We start from the raw sequence: 23,958 nt of genomic DNA, 5'->3' as shown, positions 1-23,958 counted from the left end.
CTCCCTCTCTCTTCTATTCTCTCTGAAAGCCAATGTAAGAATATCCTCGGTTGGGGGGCGGGGGGGGTGGGGAAGAAAGCAATGAATTTGAAGGGACTAGACATTTAAAAAGTGTGCGTGTGTGGAGAAGACTCTTTTATGCAGAAAAGGAATGCTTATGGAACTGTATTTCCAGCCTCAGGCACAGCTGTGAGTGCTACCACGCGGGGGGTGGCGTGAAGGCTGCTACCCACGCACTGAAACCTGAGGACCAGCGGGTCGTGGGAAACCCTAGACCAGGGGTCTTCAAACTACGGCCCATGGGCCATATGCGGCCCGTAGAGGAGTCTGATCCGGCCCGCCAGGTTTTTTGGGCAGTGAGCGCAGCCGAGGTGTTACAGTAGGAATTAGTAGTTCATATAGTCCGGCCCTCCAGCTCTCTGAGGGACCGTGATCTGGCCCCCACTTTAAAAAATTTGAGGACCCCTGCAGACTGTTAGAGAGCACACAGGTGCGACAAGAACACGTGGGTACAATGTGGGAGAGAAGCATTTGTTAACCCACACGTCACTGGGGCGCCTTATTCATGTTTACGCAGATGGAATGCTCTCATTCCTCTGTTAAGAAAAGCAGATGAGTGAAAACATGACAGGATCATTTTCCCGTTTGGCTCAATATTGCAACAACACGGCAGCACTGTCAGCAGTCACCGCCGCCGCGCCGGCACTCACCCCTTCGGACTTCCTGTCTGGGTAAATGCACGTCTCGCCGCCCGACGTGAAGTTGCAGTAAACCTTGAAGGAATCTCCTGAGCAGCCTTGGTTCGGATCGATCCAGTACTCACCTGGAGGCAGGGAACAAAAGGTCATGGACAAAGGTCATGGCGCACACCTGCGGGTCTGAAATCAACTGCATTCTGTACCCAATTTCACTAGAGAAAGAAGGTAAAATACATATCCACCCCTCTCTCCCCACAGGGATTTCTCGTACTCGTTCGGTCATCTTGGGGTCTATGTCCGAAGAGGTAAAAAGTGATCCTCTGGTCTTGTCTGCCTCAGAGCTGTGCACGGACCCCGGGTCCTCTGCCTGGACGCCTGTTTTTAGTCCTGTCACGCCTCTTCCTTCCGGGTCTCAGCTCCCCTGTCACCTCCTCAGACAGTAACCTTCTCCTTCTCACGTGCAGCGAGTCGCACGCACCGGGAGGCAGATATATGCTCCACCTCACACCCGCCGGTATTATTTAACACAGAAGGCAGCAGAGTAAAACAGCCGCCGTATATCTTCTTGGTTTACTCATGGCTAACAATGGAGCTGGTGGTAGTAGCTACTCAGCCTGAAGGATTACCCGTGAGCATTGCTTTATAGCGACAACTCCTTCCCGCAGTCAGTGTCCTCCTCCTCTGCCTGGGCCCCCAGAGGCAGTTGGGTTCTGTGACTTAGATAACGGATTAGCAGAAGGCGGCCTCCAAGTGGCTCAGAACACACTGTGTCCTCTGCATGACCGTGACGTTGGCGTTGGGTGGGTAAAGATGATAAATAGGTATGGGCAGTTGCTCTGGTTATTGGTGGAAACACATTTTTGCTCCAAGCTATCCTAATTCTTAAATACTCCGCTCGTTGGATCAAATATGATTGTTACTTCATCCTGTTGACTTTACGCATATTAATGTAAAGTAAGTTAGGGTATAGGATATAAATAATTATAATGTAACACGCACATATGTGTGCACACATAAGCTCCATTCTGTGACTGCTATTACAAGGCAAAGTGCACCTATATTATCTATAATCATCCCAAAATGATCTTGCCGTCATTTAATGAGCCCTTATTTAACAGACACGGGTTTTCAAAAAGCAGACCTTGCATTAAGCAGCATAAGTGACTTTTTCTGTCTACGAGACTGGAATGAATACATTGTAGGCTTGCGTTTTACTCGGAGACTGGATTATACGCACTTAATGAGAATGAACGAGCGGACGCCGCGCCCCGGGGCCGGGAGGCCCCGTGCGTGGGCTCGGCCATGCGTCACGGACGTACCGTCGGGGAAGTCGGGGTGGCTGAGCTGTAGGTCCTTGCACGTGCGGCCGGGGTTGGTCTGCGTGCCCATGGGGAACTTCATGTGCTCGATGTCCTGTTTCAGGGAGTTGAGGGAACCGAAGATCTCCTCCATCCCGTCCGAGTAGTCGAGCGTGGCATCCCCCGCGTCGGCCTGCATGCCCTCAGTGTGCCGCCTCGTCTTCTTGGGGGACAGGATGGGCAGAGGCTGGATGACCTCGCCGGGGGGGCCCTGCGGGAGAGAGGACACACAGGCCGTGTTGGCTGCGGCTGGACGGCCCGCAGTGCTGAGTTCCTGTCGGTGACGGGAACTGCGTGGGCACTCACCAGAGCCTGCTCTCATGCTCTCGTTTATCAGTTAGTCCTCATCGTGGGCCGTGTCCCCACAATTAGCTTTCGGCCCCGGAAGACCGAGTGCCACGTTAAGGCTCTGGTGCTGTCTAAGGAGGTGTCTATTGTGCCTGATCATTTATATGAAGATACTTCAGTCCTTTACAAATACACCTTAGCTGTTTCAAACATCTATAAATGAACAAACTCAAAAGGAATTGCACCAGACTCCACTTTACACGAAATCGTCGATCCATATCGTTACGGGTTGGATCGTGTCCCACAGAAACTCACATGTGAAGTCTGGAGTACCAGCACCTCGGCATAAGACTTCCATTTGGAAACGGGGTTGCTGTGGCTGTAATGGATGAGGGAACTGGGAGAGCATCTGGGTGGGCCCTAGACTGGCCTCCTCAGGGGGAGGGAAGACGGGGCACAGAGACCGACCGGCCTAGACAGAAGTCAGCCTGAAGAGGCGTTGGCAGAAGGCAGCCATCTACCCCCCCGAGGGGGGGGGGGTCTCCATCAGACCTGGCCCCCAGCCCTCAGAAAGAACCTGCCCACACGCTGGTCCGGGGCTTGGGCCCCTGGCTGGGCAGTGAGACGCTGTGGGTGATGCACACTAGCCCCCTCAGCTGGGCAGCGAGCCCAGGCCAGGAGCCTTTTGCCAGGAGCCGCCACTTGGTGGTGTGAAGCCTGTTCACACAGGGGCTTAGGGGGTGATTTTACTGCTTTTCTCATCTTCAGATGCGGCAGGAAAACAATGCCGCCCTCTGACTGTTTGCTCTCAGTGTCAGATGTAAATGGGGCTTTGTGGCAGCCCGTCAGCTGCTTTCACGGAAATCTGACATCAAAACATACGATTCTCTTAAGAAACGAATAAGAGCAGGACTCTCCGAAGAGAGAGAATGAAAGCATCTGTATTCGCACAGCGAAGCCAACGCGGGGACAAGCCTCGGCGTGCAGACAGAGAGCTTCCCCAGATATGGCTGCTGTTCCCCAAAAGGCAGCCGCTGGCAGGATGTTACCCCCCTACCCCCCGCCCCCTCCCACGTTTGGAGGCATCCTCTCGGGACTCTATGAGCCATGGGGCCCCCCTCCCCTCCACGCACTCACCGGAGGCCCGGGGGGCCCTGGCAGGCCGCCGTCACCCTTCTGGCCGGCGGGGCCCTGTGGGAAGAAGGAGAAGGAGAAGGAGAAGGGACGAGGTGAGCGGAGAACCAGGCGCGGGGCCGCCTCGCTGAGAAGCGCCGAAGGCACGGGTACTCACCGTGGAGCCTTTGTTCCCCTTGGGACCTTGAGGGCCCTGGAAAGGCAATGGGAAGGCGCAGATGAGGAGGGCGTGTGTCTCTGGGGCATTGGCACGTTTACGTCACAAAGCTCTCCCCCTGGTACTTACCGGCAAGCCTGGGGGGCCCGGGGGCCCCATGGGACCGGCAGGGCCCGGAATTCCCTAGAGAGAGAGTCAGCTGCGTTAGAGGGTTTTTCTCAGTGTCACATTGCCTGGTTTGCACAGCACTGCACAGTGAGCAAAAACAGTGCAAGAAGAGCTTCCGTTTCCCCTTGTCTATCTAAGAAATCACTCGGCAAGACAGTCTGTTTTGTGTTTTTTCTACACTGAGTGGCCAGATTATGGTGATCTCTGAAAGCATAATAATCTGGCCACTCAGTATATATATTCATCTCCCCTTCCTCGCCCCCCTCCCCTCCCGCCCCGTGCATAAATTCCTGCATGGGTGGGGTCTGGCCAGCGGGAGGGGACAAGGGCAGTTGGCCAGCCTGCCTGCTGGTCGAACTCCTGGTTGAGAGGACAATTTGCATATTAGCTTTTTATTATATAGAAATATACACTGAATGACCAGATTACTATGCATTCAGAGATCATCATCATCTGGCCACTCAGTGTATGTTGCTTCAATGTCTACATACATATTTATGTTCCTGCAGCTTTCAGAATAATGATTTGCAAGTGCTGGGGATCAATACATGTTAGTGCAATTAACTATTGAACTGCAACTTCTGTGATTCGAACGTGGCATGCTTTTAATTTATGTATCCCAAGGTGAAATAAACTTTTCTTTGAAAACAGCACCGATGCAAGGAGATTAGAATAAAGAGGCTCTAAATGCCCTCCTTGGTCATGCCATGTGTGTATCATGGGATGGACAGGAAACTGATGTCTTTCCTCACCCCGTCGCCCTTCGCTCCCGGAGATCCCTGGGTCCCGGGCAGCCCTCTGTCACCCTTCTCGCCTTGTTCTCCTGGAGGCCCGATCAGGCCAATCAAACCAGGATGCCCCTGTGGAAGGCAGAGAAAGGACATGTTAACGCTACAGAAATGACAGCCAGGCGGTCCATCCTAGCCATAAAATAACTGCGCATTCAACTTATGAAACAAGACGAACTTTCTGAAAGGATGTGGGATGAAGACCCTCTCTGCCCACACCTCACAGGATCTCCTCCTGCTGACACTGACCGTGTTGAGGGCTGGGAGTACTGTGGCATGAAATGCTTTCTAAAAATAGCAGCTTCAGCGTTTCCTTTATGACCGGGAATTCCCTCAGCTACGAGGCCAATAATAACCAGATGTGAGATGTTGGTGAAGTAAACAACTGGGGACTCACTGTTTTAATAAGTATCTTATTTTATGCGAAATGACTTCTATTCTTCAGAGACTGTGCAGTCTTTGAGAAATATATGGAAACTTAAAAATAATCCAAAAATATTAATGCCATTCTGAAAAAGGCTTATTTTACAAAAAAAAAAATTATTTGGTGCCACTCAGTATACACTTTAGGAGATCACGTGACTATAGGAGATCACGTGACTATGTGTAAGATAGTCTGCTCAAATTTTACTTCCACATTTAAAGCTCAAATACGGGCCTTTTGCTATTCCCTGCGCTTACTTCTGAATTCCTATTTTGGCATAACCTCGTGCTTTCCCCATCCGGTTCCTCCGGGGGCCACGGAGAAAAGGCAACTCTGCATTCTGGCGCCTTCTTCACTGTGACTCTGTGTACTGGCTCCTGTGTAAGTCCCCCTGGAGAGCTAAGGCCTGTTGGTGCTTTCCTTGGTCAGATCAGTAAAGACAGTCTTTGAAATTTCCCTTCTGGTGATTTTAATCTGCAAAAGTATGGTCTCTGCTACTAGAATATCAGAACTGTATCAACACAGACCGTCTCACCTTCTCACCCTTGGAGCCAGGGTCACCTTTGAGACCAGGTAATCCGGGGGGTCCCTAGATAATGAGAAACAAAAAACACACAGAGCGAATCATGTTACTCTCCACAGAGCAAGTCTGGTTTTGGTAACTCTGCCGACTTAATTTTGACCAAGATTTTGACCAAGTTGAAAAAACAATAATGACCAGCATTTATTTTTCAAAATTCCAAACTATTTTGTACGTTTTAAAACTCTATGGTTGAACATTTCACTGTAATAATAAAATACATTAACGATCATTTTGATTACGTAAATATGAAGACAGAAAGGTAGGTTTTCAGTTGAGAAGAATATATTTTTAACTGCACTCATTTAAAAGAAGAGATTTCCAAATAACATCTATTCAATCAAATATTTTAGCATTAAACTCAAATTCAAAGATGATGCTATTTCCGGTAACATTTTAAAAACCTCCATGTGGAGTACACTGAGGGGAAAGGTCGCGGTGGGGGCACAGCTGGCGGGGCTGGTGCCTACTGGGCATCGGTGTTCCAATGGCTGCTCCCCCAGCCTGAGCCCCTCACCCACTAGCTGGGTACACTTCCGTCCATCACTTCTCACCTCTGAGCTTTATTTAGAAAGGCGTTCTAATAACAACCGTGTCAAAGGCTTGTTGTCATGAGAGAAAAGCCAGTCCTACAAAAGCACTTTTTTTGCGTGTGCCTAAACCGAAGTACAATGTAAATATTTATTATTATTCCTTTTTGCTATCATCAGCTTCCTCACCGCATTCTAACAGTACACGCGGAAGTGCCTAAAAGGGAAGAAACCCTGGGAATTCTAATCGCGCGGGCTTAATGAGAACTACAACAGACATTTATTTGTGTTTCTAATGCATTTTAAATCGTTCTATGAATATTATTCATGAAGGAGGCACAGGAAATTCTTATTTAATACCTCTAAGCTAATAATCTCTATGCAATTACAATATCTAAGGAGGAATTTGCCAGGCAGAAACCAGTTTCTAATCATTTTCATCCGCTGGAAATGGCAATCAGGGAAGATCTGATGTGAGCAGTCATTATAAATAACCCTCCGAACCGGGAACACGTCAGAATACTAGCTCTGCCTTTAACGCTGTTATTCCAAGTGGACATCGTCTCCAGTTCCCCTGTAGGATATTGTAAATTGAAAAACCCTAGAGAGATGCATAATTCATAAGTGATGCTGTGGAAGAGAAAACGGGGCCCGTGCTTAAGCGTCTGGAATACAGACATTCCCCCTGCAGCGCCGGGCGTCCCAGACGGCGTGCTTTGATAAACATCGCAAAGCTTGCTGCCAGACACCGCGATATTGTGAAATAATATTTAATTTGGTAAAAAGCAAGTGTTGTGTGGAGCATGCTAATCCCTATGGAATACTGCACACCTTGACCTGTTTACAGAGAGTTTAAATGTAGCACAAGAAAATAATCAAACGGCAGCTTAGTACCCGGGCTACCATGTACTCAGGCCTTTGTGGTTGGAGAGAGAATGCTATTGGTTCTTGTATTGATCAGCCTGTGAAAGAGGGACTGGGAGGTAGTTCTAAGGTAAACGTGCCCAAAGATGATTGCTGAGCAATGTTTCAGCGACCCTGGAATGAATAAGACACGTGAAGGCTTAGGCCCAACACAGAGATGCTGACCTGCCTTCAAACACTAAAGTAATTCATGAAGCCAAAACCGGTTTGGCTCAGTGGACAGAGAGTCAGCCTGTGGACTGAAAAATCCCAGGTTAAATTCTGGTCCAGGGCACTTATGTTGGTTGTGGGCACATCCCCAATAGGGGGCGTGCAGGAGGCAGCTGATGTTTCTAATGATCTCTCTCCCTTCCTCTCTGTAAAAAAAAAACCAATAAAATATATTTAAAAAAATAATAAAATAGTTCATGAAACGTCTGAACGTACAGAATAGAGGCTGTGACTGTCCTCATGTTACAATAAGGAACTTTCCTAAAGTCATCCTGCTAGTCATCGGCAGCGCTGGGCTCCAGGCTCAGTGACCTTAACCAGTGACCAGGATTCGCTCAGATCAGAACAGTTGCCCACAAAAGGGAACCTCCACCAAAACCGGTTTGGCTCAGTGGATAGAGCGTTGGCCTGCGGACTGAAAGGTCCCGGGTTCGATTCCGGTCAAGGGCATGTACCTTGGTTGCAGGCACATCTCCAGTAGGGGGTGTGCAAAAGGCAGCTGATCGATGATTCTAACTCTCTATCCCTCTGTCTTCCTCTCTATAAAAAAAAACAATAAAAATATATTTAAAAAAAAAGGGAACCTCTGTTAGCTGAGCCTGAGAGACCGCTGAGTGGCTGTGAAGGACATCCCAGAGAAGCCTCCTCTTGCTCTGCCCTTTTGAGGACCAGGTAGCATCTTCCCTAAAATTAGACATCACAGTCAAACACTGTGAAAAAGCAACGATATGTCTTTAAAACAAGCAGCTGGGGGTGGGGGTGCGGGGTTCGGCACCCACACTCTCAACTCGGACCCTTTCCCGGTCACTCTGGGCCTGAGTGGGTGTGAGGTGTTCCGCCCCTCCCTCGCTCTGTAAACGCACATCCGCCTATGAGCCAGCAGTGCAGACTTCTGCGAGCCGCCTCCGGGCGGCCTGGCTGATGGTTTGTTTTTAATACAACCATTTAGCCGGAGGAAGGCACCAGCATGATGTTTATTTCATCCGGGAAAAAGGTCAGAACGCTTACTGGAAAATTCTGAAATAAGAAAAAAACGGCTGGCGGATTTTAGGGTGACATTAAGGCAAAGTGCTTCCTCTGTCCAGGCTCATGCTCTGCAGTGAGGAGCACCCCGTATTCATGGAAAATACTCCCTGACAGTTGGGGGTGGGTGGGTGGAAGATTGCCCAGGACCTGTGAGGCTGAGTGCTGACTTAATCATCTTGTGCTTGAAGTCACTCAAGACTTGGTAGCCTGTATTCAGTCACTAAAATAACGGATCTTTAACTTTCCAGAGAAAGTGAAAAGACCCTCATGGTAGAGGAAATTGTGGTGACATTTTTACTCAAAGGACTGACCCCAGTTCCCTGAATAAAGATTGTGAGACGCCATTTTGATGGCTTTCTGCGTATATGTCAGTGTCTCCGAGATAGCTGTTCAGCGTTCATCTCAGCAAAATTTAAGTTAGGATACGGAAATCCTGGCCTGTTTAAAGTACTGAGTGTCTCTCGCAGAGCGCCGTGGTGTTCTGTTTGCTGTTTGCATTAATCCCTTTACACATCACTAGTTCTGGGAAATGAAGTGCACATGTCTCTACCATGACACATAGAACCTGTTGTGCAGCAAGACTTTCAAGGCCGAGACCGGAATTCTCGTTTCCTGCCCAGAGGCAGCAGTGAGGCCGGCCTGGCTCCTAGAATAGCCTCCGCCTGTGAGCGCTAACGGGTCCAGCAGTGCTTCACGCATCTGCCGAGCACGTCGCATGCACGTGGCAGCCACACCTCTCTTCCCCGGCGGGGGTTCGTGCTTCTCTCTCAGCTGCGTGCCTGGCTGACAGAGAGAACATTATCTGGGGGAGGAATCCCTGGCGGACTGGGCCACGCTGCTCTTTCCAATGCAGGCGATGGCACGCGTTTGGGGAAGAGCTGCCGGGCTACAGGTGGCATTGTATGGGGCGTGGAGAGATTTTTTTGCATCCAGAGCTCAGAACCAAGGAAAGGTCTCCTAATCACGGGGCGTATTTTCAAAAAAACCTATCCGGATTACTTTCCTCTTCTCCTGCATGAGACACCTCCTTGAATGTTGCACACAATAGAGAGCAGTTTATAAGCTAGCAGTTTATAAGGAAGTTGTAGCTCCTAAATGATTTCGTTTCTGAAATTCTCCTTCCTAGCAGGAAGGTGCTACTCACCAAGGGACCCGGCGGCCCGTCTTGGCCTGCAGCTCCAGGGAGACCTTGTTCTCCCTGTGGAAAATAAGCAGGAATGATTTCTTAAATGAACAGAAACATATTTATTTTAATTTTGGAAGAAAGCAAACATTGCCTGTGGAGTCCCTCATGTGGAGAACTCCTACAATTAATTGTAGGTAATCTTGAGTCTTCTCCCTTTGTGTGGTATTTGTCTACAGTAGGGGTGTCGAACTCAATCAGAGAAGGGGCCAAAATCTAAAATCCAGCCTAAATCGCGGGCCGAATGGTTTACTGAACAGTCATAAACTGACAATGTCATAAACTGACAGCGGAGTGCAGTGATGACAGCGCAGTACGGGCCACATTGCAAGGCCTGGAGGGCTGGATTTGGCCCGCGGGCCTTGTGTTTGACACATGTGGTCTACAGGCACACACACACACACACAACACACACACACGCTGGGTATAAAAATATGACATCTTTGTGATCTTAGGGTTTCACTTTCTACTCTGCCTTTATGAGTTAGAATTTCACCATGAAATAAATAAATAAATGACATACTGAAATATTTAAAATTCTCATCATTATATAATATTTCCTGAATTCCCTTCAAATCATCCACACTCTATTTTATAAATTAGTGCCGACACAAACATTTTCATTTAGAATTGTGTTGTGTGCTTTTTAGACAATAAAACATCGCGGATGCTCACCACAGGCCCGGGGATGCCCCGGAGGCCTTCTGGTCCCGGCTTCCCGGAAGGGCCCTGAGGACCCACTGGGCCAGTTTTCCCGGCTGGACCTTCGGCCCCTGCTTCCCCCTGTTAGAGAATACAACATGGGACTAGTGAGGAAAGATGTCTGGTTATTTCATGAAAAGTGTTGTCTAAAAAAAAAAAAAAGGGGGGGGGTCAATCTAGACGTTGGGCCATGTATGCAAAGCTGTGTAGGCATGAGCTTTGCATACACAACACCTACACAGCTGACCTTACCTTGGCGCCCTTTTCCCCTTGCCGTCCCTCTGCACCTGCAGCTCCCGGAGGACCCTGCAAACATAACACAGTTAGACTTCCTCTGCACTTACGGGGCCCCCTGTGATGTAAAAAACTCAGCATCCCTAAATCTTGCGGCCAACTGATGTCGAGAAGAATCATTTATGTTGCATAACCTAATATTCAAAGTATCAAAGAAAAGTTTTGAGCTAGAAATAAGACATAATCACCATGATATTTACATTTTCTTCCTAATAATTGCACTGCATTATTCATGTCTTCACTTTCAGTATTTCCTAGAAACCTTTCAACTCTATACACACACAGCTCCAGCTTTGATAGCCTGCCACAGTAAGATCTACACATACACATCCATAATAAACTTATTCTTAAGACCTGTACGACTGACGATTACTGTGGAATATTCATTCCATTTCCACTAGCTAATTGAATTTTTATTATTCCTTTAACAAGCGTGCAATACCAGGTGATGCAATTTTCTGCACCAGCTCAGACACAAGTCCTGAAAGTTTAAATGAATGATCTCAAGAAAATTGCATTCATTTTTCCCCAGACTCTCTTGTTTACTTCAATTTTTGCAAGGAATTGTGCTCAGAGTCAGGGACTGAGATTGAGGTTGGGGAAGAGAGGGGAGGTGGTGCTTTGTAAGGTTATGATGTTCCTCAGCCCCAGAAATTGCTTTTCAGCAAAATGCACAGAACCAACTTGGTTCTGGAACAGCTGTGAGGCTAACCTGGGTCTTAGCATCTCATGGCTTACTGACAGCAGCTACATACCCGTCTGGTTCCTGAAGGAAATACACATTCCTTCTCAAGGATTACCAATGCATGACAGGGTGTGCGCGTACTACAAATGACAACTTAATTCCCCTCCTTGTTCAATAACTGTTAGAATGCTGAATGCCAGTATCGCCGCCTCTTGCAACATTCTGATCAATATTCCATTAGGAAGGCTTACGTGAAGGATCCACTTATAGGAAAAAAAAAATGATAATAGGTGTGAACACGTCTTGCCATTGCTACTTCGGCACTGGGGTGATAGAGCCTCATGGCTGTTGATCTATCTTTCTGGGTCTCCGGTGTGGGGATCCCAAGGGGAGGGGACATGTTGACTGCCACAGAATAGACAAAGCTTGCTTAAGCTTCCATGTTCTGGTGATGGAAGGAACGTAGAGAGGAGGAAGGGAGAAGGGGCACTGGGTCAATGAAGAGAAATTGCATTCCAAGAAGATATTTACCAAATAAATATAACCCAAATTCATTTCTGTCAAAGAGGAATGTCTGTAAATATCAACTCAAATTTATGTTGCTGGGAGACCACAGGAAAACCTACTTACACTCCGTCTACGAAGGTGGGTTGTGTGACAACGCCCCTAAAAGAAAGCTGCCGGAGGAGAGCAGCTCCGTCCTTTTGGATTTCTTAGGGAGACCGAGTCCAAGAAATGTATTCGGTGTTTCCCCTCCACCCACGCACCACGGATGTGGCAGAGACATGAGGAGGAGCAGGCATGAAGCTGTGAGAGGCGGGTCTGCAGAAACTGTGTTATAGTGTAGAGGGGGGAGAGCTTAGTATAAGGTGATCAGACGTCCCGATTTTTAATAATTTGTCCCTCATTCCGTGGCGTTTTAAAAAAGTCCCGATTTTTGGAAAGAAAATCGGGATTTTTCAAAACGCCATGGGATGCAGGACAAATCGTTAAAAATCGGGACTGTCCCGCCAAAAGCGGGAGGTCTGGTCACCTTAACCTAGTACCTGCTGTAACCAACATCACAACACGGCCTACGTATTTATACTGAGTGGCCAGATGACGATGATCTCTGAACGTATAACCCTCTGGCCACTCGGTGTGTATCTCACTGTTGTCTTTTGTTGAGGTCCTTCCTCTGCTTCCAAATCTGACGTCTGCGGATGGAAAGCGATCTACCGTTTTATGCTGATGGCTCCCGAGCCCATCCCATGGATCCTGCATCCAGGTTTTCACAGCGTCTTAGGTGGCCCTGGCCCGTAACATCCCTTCTCTCCGGGATGCACTGGTGCTGATGCCAACGATCCGGGACACCCAGTCAGAAGGCCTGCTCCGCCCAGAGCTGTCCTTCCCGGTGACGGCCTCGGCCTGGTGGCTCAAGTGGGATCGTTGCCTAGGTGTTTTGACAAACTTGAGAAATCGCCCTCTTTCTTCTCCAGGATGCACATCCCTCAGCATCCTTCTGATGCACCGCTTACGTATATAGCGTATGGGTTTACACACAGAGTGGATAATGCATGGATGGTTCCAATAAAGAATTTTAAACACTTACTCTCTTCCCTGGAGGACCTGGCGGGCCTGCCTCACCGGAGGGGCCAGGGGGACCCTGTAAAATGAGAAAAACATTGAAGCCACGGGTGCTGGTTCTCGGCCCACAGCATCTTTCAGAATCAGGACTGAACCCAAACCTCCTGCTCCATCTCCCCTCATCTCTCTCCTGGAGAACCGCGGCCCTTCTCCCGATGCCTCACTGCCGTCAGGTAACTGGGGGGGGGGACACCTGGTCAGTCCAGTGAGCACTTCCTCAGAGCCGGAGAGAGCGATCAGAAATACCGCGTTCTTTTAAAATGTGTTAATTTCTCTGACTAGCACCCCACAGACGTGCCAACTATAGAATCCTGTGGCGGTGATGCCACTCAGATGGCACACATCTGTGAAGCCAGGACAGTGCCTCTCTGCCCCTCCCTGAGCCACGCCAGCATCACTACACGCAGGAGCGTGAACCAGCCCGCAGTGCCATTGGCACCGAGTGAGCCCGAGCCGAGGGCAGAGCTCCGGGGGCGACGCTCTGACACAAAGCTGTGTTTGGGGAGCAGCTTGTCTCTGGCTCCTGCTGAAGCTCATCCCACACATGGCCACAGCGCTCCTGTCATCACAGAACCACCGCAGCCGGCACAGCGTGGGGCGTGATGCACAGGACACGCCACACCCTGGCGTTCTGCCCCTGCCTATTAGTGACCTCCACATAACTTACACTAACACAAGTGGACAGACAGCTGAACTTAATGCTGTCTGGCAGAACCTGATGTGACTTTTTTTTTTGGCTTAGATTTCTTAAATCACATCAAGTTAGAAACACTTCGTGTAAGTTAGCCTTTTAGCTGGAATTGAAATATAAATCTTCCAGAACAAATGGCTACTTCTGATTTTCTTAACTGCCTCGAGGTGAGTAAAGACCAAATAAAAGCAGAGTGTGCTTGCTCACCGGCTGCCCGGGGTCTCCGTCCTCGCCCTTGTCACCGCCGACGCCATCTTGACCCTGTAACGGGAACAGGAAATGAGCACTCTATTTCTCACTGTCCATCTGCTCCCATCAGAAATAAGGGTATAGCAAATTGTTTTGGTCCTTGAGCTAAGTGATGACCAGAAGGACATAGGATTTTGTTCTTTCTGTTGTTCTTTTAAGAATGGAGGTCTCTTTCACTCTTCCCATAAAGATCTGTGAAATTGTGACCACATCGAATTTAAAATATAGTGTGCTCTTTTAAAAAAAAATATTTTTATTGATGAAACATATTACAGAGGGCCCCCGGTTTCCCCCCATGGACCTGTACACTGTACCCCTCTCCCCCAGGCCCTCACTGCACTCTTGTCTGTGTCCATGGGCTATGCGCATAGCATGTAAGTTCTTTACTTAATCTCTTCCCACCCGCTCCCTTCCCTCTGAGGCAATTCAATGCTTCCTGTGACCATTAGCAATGGACACGCCGGGACCCCCCACCCTGTACTTCCCACGCCACTCACCGCAGGGCCGGGCTCCCCGGGAGGACCGGGATCTCCAGGAAAACCGACAGGACCCTAGAGGGGGTTTGCAGAGGGAAGGAAATAAGTGAAAACTTTTAGGAACTGACATCTAAGAGGTGAAGGTCATGGTAATACCACATGAGAACGTCTCTCTTCTTCTCTTAAGCAAGGTCACAGCCGGAGGCTGTGTTGGCTTTATGAAAAGTCAGTCTTGTGACCTCTCATCTTCCTACGGACAGCTCCCAAGTAGCCTTGGCTTCGGGGCCATTTGGAAGGGGCGCAACTTACCGGGTTGCCCTTGGGGCCGTCGTCCCCTGGTGGCCCCTTGGCACCCGGAGGTCCAGCCGCGCCGGGAGGCCCCGCTTCCCCTTTCTCTCCTCGTTCTCCTTTGGGGCCCTGCACACAGGAGAGAGGGCGGTTACTTACAAGCTCTAAACCACACTTTTCCCGTTTCCAGGTGTTGTCATCACTAAGCCAGGCCCGGCTCTAATGCAGTGATGCGAGGACGCTGACGGGGAACTTGGACTTGGGAGACACGCAGGCCTGCACTGAACTCGGAGCCGTGATCTCCTGGCTGCGCTGCCAGCACTGTGTTAGGCTTCCCAGTCTTCCCATGGAAACCATCGCCTTTCGTGACCAGAGGAGGAGGGACACGAGAGAGGAATGCGCTAGTGGCAGCCCACGAGGTGGGCATAAGGCGGGTGCAGCTTCTAGAGAGAGCTCACGAGGGCCCCGTCCTTGAATGAGAGTGCCCGCTCCACGCTCGTGCTCGCTCCTCGCTAGAGGAGAGCCCCTGGAGCCTTTGCACCTGTGTGCAAAGCAGTGTCTTAGCCTGTGCGTGTCGGGTCAGAGGACTCTGGCCGCAGGGCGGTGCCTACTGATTGCCAAGCTGTGGCACAGCTCCACCAGTGTCTGCGGCTGAGCTACGTGCCTTCCAGCCACAACCAAAACCTGCCCAGACATTGTCCAAGGCCTCCTCGAGGGGGCCAATTCACCAGGCTTCACTGGACCCGAGTGAGAACAGGGCCATCCTAACACAATTTAAACTGGGTGTTTTTTGTTTTTTTTTATGTAACCATGTTGGTCTGTTTCTTTCTTTTGTGGACAACCCACCACAAAACCTTAGACCATCAATAGCTCAAATCTGAAGGCTCTACCTTAACGCAAATGTGACTCGTGCAATTCCTACATTAGTCAAAACACGCAGAGGATATGAAATAGTCTTCAATGGAAACCCTCCGAGTGTCTGCTTTTCTTAGTGGAAAGGCCAGGCAAATAACTGAACTACAGGAGGTGGGTGACGTGGCAATCTCAGGGGAGCCCCCGGACACCCCCCTGGAGGGAAGGCCCGCACTTACCCCCGTGCCTGCTTCTCCGGGCGGCCCTGGGTTTCCTGCTTCTCCAGGTTCACCCTGAAACGAAGAGATGGGATGAGCATCAGGACATGGAAGAGAGGGCTCACATTTGTAAAACCGCCTTCTGTGAGGACCATGGTGTCTGAGACCAGCCCTGCAATCATTCTGGTCTCTAACGGCAAAGAAACCTCCTGTCACTGCCTTTTCTTCCTCAGGGAGGAGGCCAAAGCTGCAACTCTCACTGGTTAGTCACCAGGGAGAACATTCACCCGGGGTCCCGCCACCCTCACTGGATAGACCGTCGCTGTTCCCAGCCCAGCGTATATTTGTGCTATGCCAATGATCATATAATTAAATTTATAGGTTCAACAATTCCAGGCATTTTTGTACCAAAATGTGAATTTATCACTGACAAATAAGCAAATCCTTTGGTAGTATGATTCTCCTGTAAACTGTATGGAGTAGAGGCCTAATGAGCATAGAAACAGACTGTCTTTGTAAGCTGCATAAAGGTACAGATACCAGTTAAAACTGCTCCTTTTGAGGCTGTACGTATTTTACATTTGGATGGTTATTTTTCTACCTTAGCACACTGATAGCTAAGCCTCCAAGACTAATAGGTTTTGGTTAGGAAAGTCTGTTACTAATTCTTTGGATGTAAAATGTTGGCAAATAACATTATCAGTACATTCATGTGCCATGTTTATCCACCCGATCAGAGGTACCAGCAAATTTTGAGGCAGAAATGGTTCTAAATTTTTTTTAAATATAAGGCCTGAATGCTCTTTAACATTTAACTCTGCTCTCTCAAATATTCCCATTGCTCATCCATTTGTTTGAAATGCATTACATTAAACAGAAACAGAATCCCAGGGGCCAGGCTAGCTTGTGTATATATAATAATTCCTTCCTCAGTGAAAATATGCACATATTTTAACTTCATGAATTATCTGCATAACAACGGAAAATATCAAGTACTTTCATTGTGTATAAGAAATTTTCTTCAAGAGGAATAGCAAATATTTCCAGTTTTTAAATAAATCTTACAAGTAATATTTAATGGAATAATGTTTTATTTATATTATTTACAAAGAAATGAATCATTCAGCCATCTGAGTATGATGGAATGATATATGTGATATTTCTGTCATTATTCATATCTTCAAAATAAATCTTTGGTTTGCATTCAGATAAATGCTTTCTATATGGAATATTAGGGTCTACTGCATGAGTTCACTTCGATGTGAAATTTAAAACGGTCAAACTCATACAAGGAGAGAGAAGAAAGGTATGTCACAAAACACAGCTGTACCAGAACATCAAATTGTACATCTTATATATAATTTTTATCAATTATAGCTCCATGAAGCTGGGGAAAAACTCACAGGACATCAGGCCCTGGCCCGAAAGCTCAAAGTTTGGTTGGTCAGGGAATCGACCAATGAATGCATAAATAAGTGGAACAATAAACAACAAATTAATCTCTCTAAAAAGTACACAAAGAAATACAGGAAATCTATTGACCATGAACAAAATATCTTCTTAGCCACCATGTTAACCCCTGGTGAGACCACAGAAATTGGAACTAGAGGGAAAATAACTATTTTTCTAGTCACCTTCTGTATATTTTGTTGTTGCATCTTAATCCTTATCCACTATAAAGTTAAACTAGATTCTTAAGGATTATTTCCATTTTTGTCAAATGAGGAAAATGACAGGTAGCAAAGAGATGGGTTTGAATAATTGTTAAAATTTAAAGTAAGTTTTCACCACAAAAAATCTCTTCATGTAGAGAACAGTGCATCTGCATTCATTTGTCAAAAGCTCATATGCAAATTACCTTTTGTGTAGGAGAGCCAGGTGTGCACAAAATAAGTGAACAATTATTTAAGAAGAAAGTAATGTCGTGCAAATGTTTGGTCATGTCCCATTTAAAATCTTTTGAATAGGACAAAATTCCAAGTAAAAAAATAAAATGTTACAAGTCTACATCAAATAGATCAATCTGTATTTCTAGTATCAACAAGGCTACCCCATATTCATTCTAGAAAGTCATAATTAATATGCAGTGATACAAATTCTGCAGAGAGCGAGGTGATCAATTTTAAATTATTACTCAGCATGCCGCCATTTTGCCTCATTCTGTGACACACTTGCTCAGGTTGAGAGCACATGGCCTGCATGCCTTTTGTCATAAAATATGCATCCCATCCCCAGGCCCTGTACTGGTCCCATCTCCGCTCTGAGGAAACCACTCAAGTGCAGAAATCCATCGGTAGCAAATATGTATTCCGTGGAATCAGGCTACACATTTTTCAGCAGAGTGCAGCATGACTCCCGGCTATGCTTTTCTTTCCCTTTATTACTTTTTTTCACTGAATTAGTGACTGGAAATAAATTTTCCAAAATAAAAATGAGGAAGCACTCAGCCAGAACCAAAGCTGATATCAGAAACCTGTAATCTACAGCAAATGGCATTACTCCAGATGCTGAGAAAAATTAAAATCAGAATTTCACTTCTACCTGGCTGTCACACAGAAGCCTATTTTGGGGGAAAGAGTGAGAAATGAAACTCTCTGTGATGGTGACACTGGTGGGTCGGCCACACCTGAGTGGTAGGAAGTGGAATCGATGCCCTGGCCATTGAGTCTTTCTCGAGACTGGGTGTGGGCCGGGTGACCAGTCGGGCTGTGAGCGCATGGACACAGCATGGCAGGGGGCCTCGCAGAGCTCCGAGCATCTGGCACCCATGTTTCCCAGGAGTTCCAGAAGGAAAACCATGTAAGAAGCAACTGAAGTGCTTACAACGGTTCCCACTGCACTCCAAAGCTTTGCAGAGCAAAGGGCAAGGCTGAACAGGCTATTAAGAGGTTTTAAAATGTGCTCTGCGGGCAAAACTCAAAGCAGAGACTAGACTTCACAACTCTCTAGTCAGCATTAGAGCCAAAGGGGGGTGGGAGATACAAATGCAAACTTTTAGAGAAAAGTCACGGGTGACAGATGCATACGTAAAGGTGGTTTGAAGTACAGCCCTGGGCTCAGGCAATCAATGCTAACCACAAACCATCTCCTCAAGCCATTATAAGCAGTAAAGGTTACGTTTGGAAACTATTCAGTTTATCCAGTTGTTTGTCGCACATTGAATGTTCTGGTCAATGTTTAGACCAAACAACGGAACCTTTTCTGATGACATTTAATAACTCCCTTCCATGTGTTTCCATGTGTTTCCATGTGCTCCCAGGGCAATGCAAAGAGAAGGAGGACAGTTGTGTCCTCACCTGTGCGATACAGGGACACCCTCAGATGGTGGTTTCTCCCGCCATTGTTCCCATGACAACTGGACTCCGTGAAAAATGATCTTTTAATTCCACCCCCTGCTCATCGGCACCTTTTCAACACTAAACTCCCAACATAAGAATATAAACAGAGATAATCAGTCTAAAAAAGTAGATTATTTAAGCAGTAACACTTTGATAATAACTTTAAAGTGTTTCAATGTAGTATTTCTATGTAATAATTAAGAAACTAGTTGAATAATCATATAGGCCTGCCCAGGTAAGCTCAGCTGGTTAGAGCATCAACCCGACAGGCCAAGGTTGCTTGTTTGATCCCTGGTTAGGGCACCTACAAGAATCAATAATTGAATGCACAAATAACTGGATAAACAAGCCAATGTTACTCTCTCTCCTCCTCCTCCCTCTCTAAAATAAAAATGTAAAAAACAGTCCTATAGGGTTAATTACATTGAAAATACTAGAATGTAGGTGTTGAGCAGAAATAAACATCCAAATAATATATTTTAATTCTACCACATTACTTTTCTGAGTATTAAAATTTTAAATTAAAACAATTTAAATGCAAGATATGGCATATAAAACTTTTTTTAGATCAAATAATGGAACTTTTTCTGATAGCATTTAAGAACTAGAAAATTCAAGAAATTTCTGTTGTTTCTACTGGATAATATTTTATGTTATGAAATTTCACTTTTGGCCACCAAAACTGCTATTTTAGTTTTTACAGAAAGCACAATTGATGTCAATGTTTGGAAAATTCTATGAAGAAATGAGTATGAATGCATCAATAATAAATCAGAAGCATTTTCTAAATCGTGTGCCATTTTCACGAGGAGGAGGAAGAGGAGGAGACTTTTAGATGTGATGGTGCTCAAGAGAAAAGGAAGCTATCCCGGATGTTATGGCACATGCCAATGACTTTACCAAGCGCCAGAGACAGGACACAGTGATAGCAATGAAAATGGAACTCCACATACGACAAAATGAGTAATTCTTTTGTAGTTGGAAGGATTCTGTTTTCCCTATTATGTCATTGTATCACTGATATCTTCTAATTTCAGTAAAGAGTTTTGTTACTGACACAAGTCTAGTCAGACATACCTAGGTCAGAGTAGATCTTGATTTAGTCACTTTCTACTGATAAAACCTTGATGCAAACACTGAAATTATCCAGGCTTCAGCCTTCCTGGTTTAGACATGTGGATAATAATACCCTTATCACAGGGTGGTTGGGTTGATTAAAGGAAATACTCCATGTATACCATCTGTGCAACACCTGGCAATCAAAAACCATGGCATCTTAAGTCCTTCTACCTCTCGTATTGAGCTACTGGAGAGGATGACTTGGGGTTCATCTAACTGTGTGTGAAACACTCAGAAAGCAGCCCTGGGAACTGAGCCAATGTTACCCATGCCCTCTGTTCTTGCCATTGCAAACTGTAAATCATTACATTCTGACCTTGTCTCCGACACCACCCACGGAACCAATGGATCCCGGAGGTCCTTGTGGTCCCTGCAGGAGAGGAAAAGTAACACAATTATAATGGCATAGTAATAAATCATAAGTATATACCTAGTTCTTCTTAAAGAGAAGTGTGTGCAAGGATTTCCCACATCATTGGAAGAATGGGACAAAATCATGCCCTTTACTGAGTTGTCGAATTCACTGGAGAGCAAATAATTTAATGAAACTGATTTTTAAATGCACCAGAATTTTCAAGTTAAGACTCGAGATTTTCCAACTCTAGTCTTGCCAGCTGGTACACAAAACGTAAATTCATCCTTCCATTCAGCGAACATGTCCTATTTAGAGGATGATTTTTGTGATTTTTTTGTAGTGGATCAAAATAAGGCTCTGGTGAGGAATTAGATGATCCATGCCAAAAACAAAGTCAGCCACCACTCAATTTCAAAATTTCATACGGACAATGAGAACCTAAAAGCATTTTTGGTACATCTGCTCCTGGTACATTCTGGCCAGAATTAAAAGCAGACATAGAGCAGTAAAGTCAAGAATAGAAGACTCGTTCTTGGTGAAAAGGTGAGGTCAGAAGTGTGATCACCTCAAAGCCTATACATTTGTTATTGATAACAAGATAAATATGACATTACATTTCAAAATCCTACAATATTGGAACAGTGAGTTAATTATCAAGCTCTGGGGAGATTATTTATACAATTCAGAGGATACGTTTTACACAGTGAGAGGTGCATGACATATAGGCACACGTTACTCAAACATATTTTATGGAGTGAAAACACAAATGCAAACTTTTAGATATTAATAAAAGTCACCGGAAACATGCATATGTAAAGGTGGTTTGAAGTATAGTATTGGGCTCGGGCAATCAAAGTTAATCACAAACCATTCCTTAAGCCATTGTAAGCAATAAAGGTTAAACTTTGAGATAATTCAGTAACACTGAACAGTTGTCATATATGCAAGGCCCAGTCTTAGTATGTTGAATTGAACAAATGTGGTTATTCTAATAAAGCTAGTGTTTCTAATTCACCTATAAGTAATTAATGTGCACTTTGCACCTGTTTTTATATTTATGGTGATTAGTTCCCTAAAAAGCCTGTTTCTTCTCTTGTAAAATGACCTGGAGTAAATAGGGATCCTTGAACTCTGCACTTAAACATTTAACAGAGTGGTTATCTCCCTTGTACTGCAGACATTGGTCATTAAATGATAACAACACCCATACAGCTTCCAAGTAATTAACATTCATTTCCCAGTGCTTACATCAGCTCCGTTGGGACCTTGGGGACCTCTTGGGCCTGGGGGACCGGGTGGACCCTGTAAGAAACGGACATTGATGTTTGTTAGGTTAGTGAAGGCCACAGTTCATGCGCTTAGAAAACTTAAAGGTCTCAGCCTGCAAAATCAGTCAGTGAGCACCTCCGGCTCGTAAGATGTTTTTGATGGACACAATGCCACATTAGCGAATACTTCTTTATACGGAGCAATGGGGAAATTAAAACAGCAGGGAAAACATTTAAAAAGGCGCCTGGCCAGTGTGGCTCAGTGGATGGAGCATTGTCCCATGTACCACAAGGTCACATGTTTGATTACCAGTCAGGGCATATGCACATGTTTTGGATGGGGAGTGCTCTCTCATCGATGTTTCTCCCTTTTCCTCCCCCTTCGTCTCTCTCTAAAAATAAATGAAGATATATTTTTAAAAATTTAAAAAGCCTATTGCTACTATCTGATATAATTAATTCATACTACAATTAGAAATAGTTTATGCCAGGATATGCCAGAATGCTGGTGTGGAAAAGGAACAAAGCTGGAACAAGAAATGGCGCTTGAGTAGCTTTCGAATTCTTACTAATTCTATAGAGAATTTTAAAACTTGTATATGTGTTCCATAGGTTAGAACTGAAATACGATTAACTGCCTCATTGTCTTTCCAAAATGATGGTTCTCTCTCCTTGTTATGCATTAAAATGAACTTGGCCGCTTTTAATAAAATATGGATGGCCAGACTCGGTAACCTCACACTTGTGATTAGTCAGGAGTGAATACCAGGGCACTGGTATTTTTTTTTTAAAGGTCGCAGATTATTTTAATATCATGGTTGAAAAGCTTGTCTACTCCAGCTTTCCCATAGGTCAGGGAGAATGCATTGGTATTCAGAGAGCCAGCAGTCACATCCAGAGGATGCTCGCTTAGTGCCTGATGCTGCTTAGAGTTACTGAATCAGCACCTGTATGTCCCCTGCTTTTAAGTTTACTGTGATGACAAAAAAACATTTCTTATTTGAAGAAAACAAAATCTACGTTCAAGTGTAAAATTGTCCAACATGTATTTTAAGGAAGTAAATATTGGAGTAATCTTTATTGAAAGAAAGAAACAATTAGGAAGTGTATTCATTATATTTCATTATTAATGTTAATGATCTTACCTAACTGTTTCCTTACCCAGTACAGTGCTTACTAAACAAACGTATGTATTTCACATTTTCAGATGAACCATGAGAGCAGAGAGCCAGAATTAATCAATGGAAATTATGCCATCGTGTTTTAATTAATTGAGAATTCCTTATTAAATGAAGACTTTCAAAATACAATTAATTTTAATACTGTGCTAACATTTGCTAATTATTCAAATCCTTTGAGACCACTATCTGTTCTTTATTTACGCCACATGGAAGTTCAGAGCTCAATACTCATAAATAACTGAAGTGTGACAATTTATCTACACCTCCGGAATATACACAGGGAAATGAAAAATATACCACCCAGTGAGAGCCCCAGGTGTGTTCACCATTATCCCAAAGTGAGAAAGAAAAAATAGAGGTTCAACATGAGAGAGACGCAATGGTCCCAGGCGCAGGTTGGGTAGGGGAAAGAGAAAGCATCCATTTGAAAAGCCATAGCCTTTTAGGACAACTCTGTTCACATTAATAACCCTTCAGGACATATTAATAACATGGAAACCCATCAGATCTGTCCGATACTTAAAATTCAAAACATACCATGGGACCGACATCTCCATTTTCACCTTTTTCGCCAGGTGGACCTGGCAGACCCTAAGAAAATGGAACAGAAAAACCACAAAAGTCACTCATTTATTAAAAAAGAAACACTTGGCCAATTTCTGAAATACAACCAAAAGTTAAATATAAAGTTACAACTTTAAAATGAAAATTAAGATTCAGAAACTATCATATAAAAATACTTATCATATAAGAATTGACCACACGTGTTGAGATCTTATATCTACACTTACAAAGAACACGTAGGCTTTGTTACCAGAACTCACAGAGCAGGTTGCACTCCGATGTCACCTGGCTACACCCTCATGGGAAATTACTGTCCTTTGCCTTGAATTTTCTCACATCTTCTTTGGGATCCCCAAATTAAATGATATATAAATGGGAACTGATCACTTTATTTTCAGAACAAGCCCAGCTCTGCATTGCATCGTTTCTTTATGTGTATGGTCATCCCTAAAATTAACTCCCAATAGAAAAATATGAACCTCTCAATGGAAAAAAAAATTGAAAATTTTCTTTCTTTCTGATGAAGTCTGATTATAGTTTGAGTTTATTAAGACGAATGTTCTTGTTATTAAAACTAATTGAGA

The 23,958-nt window shown here is 45.4% G+C and overlaps 1 protein-coding gene across 1 annotated transcript in view; it reads right to left on the bottom strand.

The window, feature by feature from the left end:
• Positions 1 to 23,958, bottom strand: part of COL11A1 (collagen type XI alpha 1 chain) — a 146,510-nt gene that overhangs the window by 5,335 nt on the left and 117,217 nt on the right. The window contains exons 47-64 of the mRNA XM_084866080.1: positions 23,348 to 23,401; positions 21,610 to 21,663; positions 20,323 to 20,376; positions 15,571 to 15,624; positions 14,501 to 14,608; positions 14,213 to 14,266; positions 13,674 to 13,727; positions 12,741 to 12,794; positions 10,423 to 10,476; positions 10,144 to 10,251; positions 9,430 to 9,483; positions 5,551 to 5,604; positions 4,556 to 4,663; positions 3,765 to 3,818; positions 3,636 to 3,671; positions 3,482 to 3,535; positions 2,018 to 2,267; positions 711 to 823 (exon numbers count right to left, since the gene is read on the bottom strand). Of these exons, the coding sequence (XP_084722206.1) occupies positions 711 to 823; positions 2,018 to 2,267; positions 3,482 to 3,535; positions 3,636 to 3,671; positions 3,765 to 3,818; positions 4,556 to 4,663; positions 5,551 to 5,604; positions 9,430 to 9,483; positions 10,144 to 10,251; positions 10,423 to 10,476; positions 12,741 to 12,794; positions 13,674 to 13,727; positions 14,213 to 14,266; positions 14,501 to 14,608; positions 15,571 to 15,624; positions 20,323 to 20,376; positions 21,610 to 21,663; positions 23,348 to 23,401 (1,371 nt within the window). The remainder of the gene's footprint in view (positions 1 to 710; positions 824 to 2,017; positions 2,268 to 3,481; positions 3,536 to 3,635; positions 3,672 to 3,764; positions 3,819 to 4,555; positions 4,664 to 5,550; positions 5,605 to 9,429; positions 9,484 to 10,143; positions 10,252 to 10,422; positions 10,477 to 12,740; positions 12,795 to 13,673; positions 13,728 to 14,212; positions 14,267 to 14,500; positions 14,609 to 15,570; positions 15,625 to 20,322; positions 20,377 to 21,609; positions 21,664 to 23,347; positions 23,402 to 23,958) is intronic.

Source organism: Pipistrellus hanaki, assembly GCF_964339955.1.
Source record: "Pipistrellus hanaki genome assembly, chromosome: 18".
NCBI lineage: Eukaryota > Metazoa > Chordata > Mammalia > Chiroptera > Vespertilionidae > Pipistrellus > Pipistrellus hanaki.
Note: the sequence above shows the minus strand (reverse complement) of the source record. Positions and strands in the feature narration are given on the sequence as shown.